General features: G+C 56.3%; 1 protein-coding gene across 1 annotated transcript; it reads right to left on the bottom strand.

Moving 5' to 3' along the window:
* Window positions 1–961: 961 nt before the first annotated feature.
* Window positions 962–9,579, bottom strand: GLMP (glycosylated lysosomal membrane protein). Its single transcript, XM_005280748.4, has 6 exons — window positions 9,422–9,579; window positions 6,383–6,640; window positions 5,636–5,836; window positions 4,219–4,437; window positions 3,082–3,359; window positions 962–2,576 (listed from the first exon to the last, which is right to left on the bottom strand). The coding sequence occupies exons 1-6, from the start codon at window positions 9,512–9,514 to the stop codon at window positions 2,408–2,410; spliced, it is 1,218 nt and encodes a 405-aa protein (XP_005280805.2). The 5' UTR covers window positions 9,515–9,579; the 3' UTR covers window positions 962–2,407.
* Between the last annotated feature and the right edge of the window lie 773 nt (window positions 9,580–10,352).

Raw genomic sequence — 10,352 nt, 5'->3', positions numbered from 1 at the left:
GCGGACTCAGCCATTGCTCTGTTAGCAACACCCATGTTATTGCACCATGATGGACATAGATCAAACCTAGGCAGAGAGAGAGGATGCTACGCGACTACCTTGCACCTTAAGCTATTTGGTAACCATTAAAAATTGATCACAAACCTATTGGCGTGACATATAGGAATTATTTCTTCCCCTGGGGAAATGCAGCCAGTTCTGGGGCTGAACACTGTAGCAGAGCAACCGTAAAGAGTCATCCAGAATGGGGAGCGACATCCGGTGCCAACTGAGACTGTGGGGAGAAAGGTAAATTCCAGAGATTTTGAATGCGGCTGGGACACTAAACAGCTGCCCTTGTACCCAAAATGGCCTTGGGCAATTCAGTTCACCTCTCACCCGAGCAGCTACCCCTCCAGCAACACAATCCCACCTAACCCCCAGCTGGGACACTGCATCAGACCACCACACCAAATCGGCCACAACCAGCTCCTCTATGGGTCTGCCATGTAGGCACCAGCCAAGCCAGGTTCACCTGGGAGATCTTACGGGATTGGCTTTTTACTGTGACCCACACAAGAGCCAGAAGCCCTTGATAGTAAAACTAGTTGGGAAAAAAAAATTAAAACAGGCCCCCAGAGAGCTGGGACCCATTCAGCACTAGAGGAAAAACTAGGATTTTGTTTCCCACCCAATAGTGATATCAGCGAAGACTTACTCCCTTTCAATAATTTTTACTATCTTCACCATTATCCCCAGTGGATGTTCTTGCAATGAAGCTGGAATGCCCTTTGACCACTGGGTCTTGCTGCCCACAATGGTCTTTCCTGGCTGAGCAGGACACGTGAACATTTATTTCAATCCGGGGGGCAGGGATGGGCTACTTCCATGTTCACCCAGCCTGGGGCCCCAAGCACTACTCGAATACACATTTACCACCAGCCTGGCCCTACATATGTACAAAGCTACCAAAAGGCACATAGGTCTTAAAAATATTCTTTAATTGGTCCAAAAGGCAGATCAAAAAAAGATAGAAGCGTCTGAAGAAAACCTGTGATCACCTCTCAAACACAGAGTGAATTACATACAGCCAAGTGAGGGTGCTTGGGGAGATTTCAAGTAACATGTTCAGAGCTGGCTTCTCCGAGCAAACTCAGCAGAGTGAGAATAGGGGCGTAACAGCAATGGGATCTGGAACTTGCAAGCAGGGGGGGTGGGGGGGGGGGGAAGAGAGGGAGAGTGCTTGACACTCAGAATTTAGACCTTTCAGGCCAAGGTTTTCCAAAAGGGACTGGTGATTTTTTGGGCACCCAACCTGAGGTAGCTTAAAAGAGGCCCCGTTTTGCAGGCAGGGCCAAGCACTGACCCTCTGACAAAAGAAAGATCTGGCCCCTTTTAAGGGGACTCAGGTTGGACACCTAACATTGACGCACCCCAAAGTCATTGGTTCATTCTGAAAAGCCTCCGCCCTATTGGCAAAAGGCAACTTTTTAACCGTCCCAGGTACAGTCAGAATTCACGGGCGGCAGATCGCCTCACTGGTGAGCATGCAGCCGAGTGGTGGAACCGCGTGACACCATCCAAGGAACTGGTGACTTTACAAAACATTCAAGCGGGTGGCGTGGGCGGGGTGTAACTAGGTTGATCTGCTCACAAGCCGGTGATTTATACAGCAAAGGCACGTTGCTTTCTGTGACCCCAGCCTCTGAGGAAGAAGACGACGAGTGGTTTCTCCTTTTTAAAGAGGCAGAAGATCATTTCTCCCAGTGGTGAACACAACCAACCCCCTCCCTCGAGCCACAATCCCTCGCCGGCTGGTTTAAAACAAGAGCAGCGATTAAAACCAGAAGCTGGGTAGCACCTTGCACAGTGCCCTATGGGAAGGTTCTGTGTTTGTGAACGCCGGGTCAGGCACGCTGATGGGTGGAGTGAAGGGAGACGCTAGACACTGGCCTAGAAACTGCTAATGTTTCTGACCCCCGAAGTGAGGCATTTCTTGGGCAAGCCCTGCCGGATCCCAGCCCTGCCCTGGAATGTATTCTAGGGCCCCCGTGGAGAAGCTCAGTGCCAGATACCCCCTAAAAGTCTTTTAGAAGCAGTAAGGGAGAAATGGATCAGTCCAGCCTCAAGGCATCCGACAGCCGAACAGTTATGAATACAGGGCGGGTCTCCTTCCCATCCCCCCCGTGCCGAGCACCGAAGAGCCAGGGTGCGGAGGTAGCACTGCAGGTCACTGCACTATTCCCCTCGGAGCCTGGAGTGACGAGGGGTCCGGGCCGTGGAGATAGAGAGAGACGAGGACATGTAACCGTGGCTATTAATAAATAAGTTCCCATGAGCAGTCACTTCAGGAGCCTTGGGGGAGCCCGAGGGTCCGGCGAGAGAACCGTGGCCGGCGCTAGCTGTTTCCGAGTCCTGCCCACGTCAGTCAGTTGATGGGCTCGTACTGGGAACGGCGCTTCCTCCGTGCGAACAGCACCACAAGGCCTCCCACCAGCAGCAGCACCACGGGGGTGCCCAGGGCCACAACCACAATGGCCATCACGAGGGGAGAGAAGGCGTCTTTCGGGGGCGTGCCGAAGCCGAGCAAGGCAGACCTGGGGGAAGCAGGGAGCAAAGGAAGAGGCTAGCCAGTGATGAAGAGGCCGGTCTGGGCCAATCAGCGGAGTCCCATGGCCTCCTTCCTCCCACCAATGGGGACAGAGGATGGCCTTGGGGCTAAGGCACTGGACTTGGGAGACCCGGGTTCAAATCCTGCCTCTGCCCTGCAGGCCAGTCACTTCCCTTCTGTGCAGAGATAGTTGGGGGGAGTTTGAAGTAGCCCATGGCAGAGGACACAGGAAGCTACTTGGAGGGCAGGGAGAAATGGGGCTCAGTGACTGACCTTTCCAAGCCACAGGCCTGTCGGGAGGGGGAGTGGGGCAGCAGCCGCCAACTACAGGGAGCCAAACAGAAGCCTTCAGCCAGGAGATCTCCAGGGCAGGGGCTGCACCCGTCCATGCACATGTGCAGCACCTAGCACTCTGCAGGGGTAGTGGGTAGAAGACGGGCGGGGAGATACCACTCAGACAGGCAGGGGAGCAGAAGGAAGGTACCACTCACCAGCTCAGGTAGCCCTTCTCGGCGTAGACCTCCCCGTCCTCGCCGCCGAAGGAGATATTGATGGCAGCGATGTGGTGGCTGCGGTCCAGGCCCTCCCCGAAGTAGGCATGCGCGATGCTGGGCCCCAGCAGCGTCCGGTTGGCTGTCTGCAGGGGGTGGTAGCGGCAGCGGATGGCGTTCTCCCGGCTGGCCTCCCTGGAGCCGTACGCAGTCGTCTTCCACTGGAAGAAGCTCGGGCCAATGCTGTCGTTGCGGGGCTCGGACACCAGCTGGGCCATCTGCCCCCACCCAGAGAGAGGGGAGAGAGCAACACGTTAAGAGGGCAGATGAAGCAAGGGCCTGACGACCAACTGCTTTCACGCTGGAGCAGGGGATCTGGGAGCCAGGACTCCTGTGGTCTGTCCCCAGCCCTGGGAGGGAGCAGGGAGGCTGAGAGCCAGGATTCCTTCCAGTGCCCAGGACAGAATCCAGAGAGCAAATTCTGCTGGTCAAAGCTGAGTGCCAGGACTCCTGGGTTCCTTTCCCAGCTCTGGCACCAACTCAGGCAAGTGACTTCCCTTTCTCGTGCCTGGATTTCTCCCATATAAGCAGGCTCCTAAGGGAAGTTTCAGAATAGCACAGACAGGTCGTAGAAGCCATAAACAAAACATCGTGGGGACAAATATTAGGTGAAGGGCCCTTTGCTAACCTTAGCATTTGAAGCTTAAGAATTAGAGCAGTCTGGAAAGTCTCCGTCAAAGACAAAAATTCCAACCCAAACAGGCAATGTCTCTCAGGAAGTTTTGTTTTCCAACCAACCTGGACTTAAAATCTGCGTGTCGTCCCCTGCCAAGATCACAACCTCTTCAGGGCACTAGCACCATGCAGCACCAAGGGCCTCCACCGCTACCACTTGAGCTAAAGGAGGAACTCCACTCGCTGTCACTGGTAGTAGACTCTTATCCTCAATATATCCATCAGCCATTAGAATGGGACACCCCCAGCAACATGGGTCATATTCACTCCTGCTCCAGCCTCTTCCCTCCCCATTCTATTCTATATCGGCTCCTACGTGGTGCCCATTACCGTGGGCTCCTAATCGGCCTCTGTCTAGGCAGCTAGATGGCTTTCAGCACCCTAGCACCCCCTAGCCCTCACCTCAAAGATGGTGGGCGTGTACTCGTCATCAATGGACCGCACAGACTGTAGCCTCTTGCGCCCGCCTTTCTCCTCCACCGTGACCACCTCCAGCATGAAGCGAGAACTGTTGCCGCGCGGGGCCACGTTGTCCATGATGAACTCCACCTTGGAGCTGTTGGCGGTGTGCAGGAGGCGAGGGAGGGGGCCGTCCCGGCCACCCTGCTCATAGGCAGTCACCTGGAGGCAGAGGCATGAGAGGAATAGCAGGCCAGGACTCAGAACTCATGGGGTCTGCTCCCAGCGCAGCCACTGACCTGCTGAGTGATCTTGGGCAAGTCACTTCCCCTCTTTATGCCTCAGTTTCCCCCCACACCCTCCCTTGTCCATTGTCAGCTCTTACAGGCCGGGACTGCATCGTGTCTGTGCAGCACCCAGCACTAGGTGGGTACCCAGTGCTACCATAACAAGTGTTACAGCAAGGATATGGGGGACTCGTCACAACACCCCTTATAACTCCATACGCCCTACAGCAACCAGAAGGAGCCTACCGCGATGAAACTGTGCCAGATTATCCAGCCCAGCGGCGTTACCATTGGAATAACAATGCACCTCAGCCCTGAAGGATTCGCCATCCCTTGCAGCCTTTAACTCAAGCCTGGATGTCTTTCTTCAGGAGACACACTAGCTCCCCCAGAAGTTACGGGCTGGATGCAGGAATTGCTGGGCAAGGTTCTCTGGCTTGTGGTCTACAGGAGGTTCGACCAGAGGATCAGAATGGCCCCTTCTCGCCTTAATCTATGAACCTTCTCCAAACAGTCCTGGGGGCTGGGAGAAGGTCAGAGAAACCACTGGGTCTTGCTGGGCCACTGGGGAACCAGTGAGGAGTGGCCCATCCTCTGGGGAACGCTCTCACGCTACAGCACAGGAGACTGGGAGCCAGGACTCCAGGGTTCTATTCCCCGAGGGCTAGAATGGGGGGGGGTGTGGCTTCTGGTAGTCCTGCAGCAGGTCCCAACCCAGCCCCGCCTAACCATGGCCCTGCTGTAAGCTCAGGGAAGAGGCCCTTTCCCCTACTTGATCAGGAAGAGGTGAGGGGAAGGGTATATATGTGGGGAAGGGGGAAGAATGCTGTTTGGGGAATGCCAACAGGGCTGGGGAGGGGACCAGAGAACCAGCACAGGACAGGGAGAGGGTCGACAGCAACAGAGGAGAGGCAGCTGAGAGCCTGGCGGGGGGCTAGAGGGGTGCATGGAGGGTGTGTAGCATATAGCCAATGGCACAGGGGCTATAGCCAAGGCGGCCCAAGGGGCCCCAATTCTGATGGGAGGCTTCCCAGGAGCTCTGTTTCAGTGGGCATTGGGTCACACCCTTGGACGGCTAGCAGCAACAGACTCCTCTCCCGGGAAGGAAGTGGGGCAGGGGAGGGCTTCCTCACCTGGAAAGAGATGGTGCCATTGTGGAAGGCCCCCCCAGGGTCCGAGGTGTCCACCCCCTGGAACTTGGCCGTGAGGGCCGTCTGGTTCACGGTGTGGTTCACGCTCTGCCAGGAGAAGCCAGCCAGGTCATAGGGGGCGTAGAACGGCTCCTCCTGCCCCTTGGAGAGGGCCGATACGTTGGCCCCATTGTACTCGAACACCTGGCAGCAGGAGGGAGAGGGGCCTCGATTTGAATTGGAAGAGACTTGAAACACACACCCCCATGTACGTGCATACTAGACCCCAGTCCCTTGGCAATGCAGGGCACCATGCATGTTCCACCTATTTCCCCTGACTACTGAGGGAGGCACCGTCCATTGCAAACCCCTCCCCCTCCTTTCATCCCACCTGCATGCTCACTGGGGCTTGTTCCCCCCCAGGAAGGAGCTGTCTCCTGCCAGAAATTTAAAGGCACAGCACACAGGCTAAGAGGCAGCATACTTTCCCCAACTTGCAACCACAGCAGGGTTCCCACCCCAAGGGAAGTGGTGAGCACCCCCCTTCCCTCCCCAGGAAGCAGATGGGGGACAGCACACTGGAGAAGGCTGCATAGGGACAGCCCCACATCGGGCAGCAAATGGGCATGAACAGAGGGCAGCCAGATGCCCTATGTGGCAGAGCTGAATGCCACCTTCTAGGACCAGCTGTGCCGGGAGCCAAGCAGGTGGCTCCTTCGGCTCTGACCCACCACCGCTGCCGCCCCTGACCTTGGTGAAGACGACAGCGGTGGAGTAGACGACGCTGCCGGGCGGCTCGATCCAGATGGCCCCGGCGGGGGAGGCCGAGAGGAGCTTGGTCCAGTTGACGCGCAGGGCGCTGCTCTCAGTCCGGGTGTAGAGCAGCAGCACGGTGGGCGCCCCAATGCTGCTCCACACGTAGTGCAGGGTGTTGTTCCGGCCCACGGCCCGCACGTGCAGGAGGTTGGCGGAGGAGCTGTTCGAGCCGGGGACGGACTGCAGGGTCACCTGGGCGGTGGGAGGCAGAGAGCGGGCAGGGCATTATTCACACACACAGACCGTTCCTGAGCTCATTAGACTCCGCTCAGCCCGTGCCCTGCTGGGCAGTGGCAGGACAAGCTTCGGCCAGGATTGTCAGCCTTGGACTCCTTAGGGTCACTGGGAATCTGGAGGTCTGCGTTATATTGGCCCCTTAGGCTGCCTTTACCTGTCTGGGACCCTATTACCACAGCATCTAGGCCTGAGAAAACCTTTGCTGTGAGGTAGCTAAGTATTCACCCTTTTACAGATGGGGGGAAACTGAGGCCCAGCGAGACTAAGCAGCTTGCCTGATATCACACAAGGGAATCTGGGGCCGAGTTGGGAACTGCGCCCAGATCTCCCAAGCCAGAGGCTCGCCCCTAACCACTAGACCATCCTTCCCTGGCAGACAGGGCTTCACCTCCTCTCCTCCTACAGGAGAGAGGTACAATTTCATAGTCACACACACAACTGCATTTTGAATACAATAGACCCCACAGGTACTAAACCCAGTTCGAGAAGGTGTCTCCTAATTCCATCAGGTTTGCGCCAGATATCGTCAGTCTGGCACACAAGGCTCCAGACGTTAAAGAGTTGGAAGAGACCCATCGAATCATCTAAACCATCTAGACAGAGCTCCCATCATCAAGTAGCCTCTGGTTTTGTTGTGTGCTTCACTTGGGCCAAAGTATCTGACCAAAAGGAGTAGAATTTCAAAAACCAAGGGAAGGGAAGGACATCGATTTTCAGTTTTTTTTCTGATGCAGGGGAAATGGGAGAATCCAAGAGATTTGCGGCTGGTCTTGCTTCAATGCTCTGATTACACGGGACAGACGACAAACACTCCCCAGGCATAACATAAAGCCTTGTCGAAACCCACAAAAAAGTTGTACCACTTCACCTATCCCAGGATAGCTGAAGCCATACAAGTGTGGAGGCGGCATACCAATATAAATGGGATGATGTCTAACTATTCCTCTATGGGAAGGGAAAATAGGCGATACCAGTACAAGGCACCTCTACACCCGTATAACTGCAGCCACACTGGGAGGGTTGTACTGGTATAACTATATTGCGAACCAAAAAAATATCAAATAAGTTAAAATAAATCACACCCCTAACAGCGTTCTCTTGGGACAAGCATGGTGGTTTCATAGACCCACAGAAACGTAGGGCTGGAAGGGCTCTCAAGGGGTGATCTAGTTCATCCCCACCCCCCAAGGCAGGACTGGGTAGAGCAGATCTAAGACGAGGTTTCCCTTCTTCCAAGCGATATCAAAACTAAAAAGGGAAGTCCCAAGAAGCCAGAGCGCTTTGCAGAAGCAGAAGCCCCACAGTTGCTAGCCCGGAGCCTGCAGGCTTAGAAAGGAACCTGCTTTGCAGTTCCACTTCCTGCTTCGAAAGGGCTTGTCAGGGAAAGACGGAAACTCTCTAGAAGCAAGAGTCGTTCCCCCGTGAGTCACCCAGTGAGAGGCCGGCTGGGGAGAGCAGACTGCTGTTGACAACCAGGAGGGTGCTGGGAGGAAAGGACTGATAGCTGGCCATCACAAGGAGGAGCGGGGAGCGGGGAGCGGGGGGGGGGGGGGGGGGGGGGAATTCATGAACTACACACGGGGGGGGGGGGAGGGGGAGAGGGATAGCTCAGTGGTTTGAGCATTGGCCTGCTAAACCCAGGGTTGTGAGTTCAATCCTTGAGGGAGCCACTTGGGGATCTGGGGCAATCAGTACTTGGTCCTGCTAGTGAAGGCAGGGGGCTGGACTCGATGACCTTTCAGGGTCCCTTCCACTTCTAGGAGATGGGTATAGCTCCATATATTATTTATTTATAACTAATATGCCCCAGGAACAGGACCTCCAGACACTTGTAGGACAAGCTCCCCCCAGGACTGCCATATTGAGCGCCTCTGCTGGGACCCCCCACTAGGGGCCAACAGGGGTCTGCCTGAGCCAGTCATTCCCTGCCCTCTCTCTGCTGGTCGTCCCCCCCGGACACCCTCAATTATTACTGACCAGGCCCCCATGTGGGGCCATTAGCAGGGTTCTGAGCCCCCCCTTCCCCACCCTTTCTTCAAGCTGTTTGTTTGGGGCTACCAAGTTACAGGCCTCTGGTTTATTTCACTCCCCGGCTGGTCTCCGGCCCAGCTGTAGGGAAGGAGCATTAGTAGCAACTGGGCCAGGGTAAGAATCCAGCTTCCTGGAGAGCCAGCGCCCGCCTGCCTGCCTTCCTCCCCAGAGCAGAGCCGCTTGTCCCCCTTACAGGACATCATAGGAGGTCAGGGTTGGAAGGGACCTCAGGAGGGATCTAGTCCAACCCCCTGCTCAAAGCAGGACCAATCCCCAGACAGATTTTTGCCCCAGATCCCTAAGTGGCCCCCTCAAGGATTGAACTCACAACCCTGGGTTTAGCAGGCCAATGCTCAAACCCCTGAGCTATGATGCACACAGCAAGATGCACACAGCCGGAAGGGCCGGGCAAGGCGATGGCACACTTGCACGGAGAGAAAACCCTCAGCCAACAACATCGCGGGGAGAAGGAGGAGGGGCTGCAGGTCTAATTGAATGACTCCAATCAGCCCCCCCACTCCCATCAGCCCAGCCATCGCCTGCAGACCCAGGCCCTGGCCCTCTCCCTGCCTAGCCCCCCAAGGCTGAGCGCTCCCCCCTTTGCACGGGTGTCCCCGGGGCCAGCCCCCGGCCCCCTGAAGCGGCTACAGCCGCTAAACCTGCACCTGCAGCAAACGAGCAAAGCCCCAGGTCCCCCCCGCTCACCTTCCTGCGATAGCCCGCAGCGGCCCCCCGCAGGCAAGAGACACTCGCCAGCAGCCACAGGCCAGCGAGCAGCGCGCGACCTCCCCGCACCATGGTTGCTACTGTGTTGCAACTCCCGCCTCACGTGCGCCTGGCCGGCTCGTCCCGCCTTAAAGGGGCAGGGCGGTCTGCTCTTAAAGGCGAGGACGGCTCTTAAAGGAGCCGCAGCCTGAAAAGAGGGCAGGGGAGGGGGGAAAAGAGGAGGGGGTAGCCCAGTGGCTCTCAAACTTTTGTCCTGGTGACCCCTTTCACATAGCGAGTCTCTGAGTGCGACCCCCTTTATTAATGAAAAACACTTTTTTGTATATTTAACACCATTATAAATGCTGAGGCAAAGCGGGTTTGGGGGGGAGGTTGACAGCTCGCAACCTCCCCATGTAATAACCTCCCGACCCCCTGAGGGGTCCTGACCCCCAGTTTGAGAACCCCTGGTGTAGCCCAAACAAGGCTGTTCTCACAGCTCACTCGCATACGCGATCTGGCGTTTATTCGACATCTGTCATCCCAAAGCGCTTTGATCCAGCTTGCTCGGGCTCTGAGCCTGGGCTCAATCCACCCGCGGGTGCAGCAGCCAGCCTGCCTCCCACAAGGCCCAAGATCTAGGCCTACAGGAGTATGTCTACACTGCATCGTAAATCCGGGTCTGGGGACCCGAGCTTGTGGACTGGGTGTTTCCAAGACCACACTTGAGTATCCGCACTGCCTTGTAAACCTGGGCTTACAGTGGCTGGAGCTGGGTCTCACGACCGTGCTACTGCATCCACACTGCACTACGCAGAGCTCCTGACTCAGGTCTGCAGCTCGAGCTGCATCCGCTATCCACGCTGCAAAATGACAGGGCTCGGATCCGAGTCACAGCAGGACTTGGGCTCTTGCTGATTGGAGTCAGACC

Source organism: Chrysemys picta, chromosome 20 (assembly GCF_011386835.1).
Source record: "Chrysemys picta bellii isolate R12L10 chromosome 20, ASM1138683v2, whole genome shotgun sequence".
NCBI classification, from domain to species: Eukaryota; Metazoa; Chordata; order Testudines; family Emydidae; genus Chrysemys; species Chrysemys picta.
The sequence above is the reverse complement of the archived record's forward strand: the minus strand, read 5'-3'. Positions and strand labels throughout refer to the sequence as shown.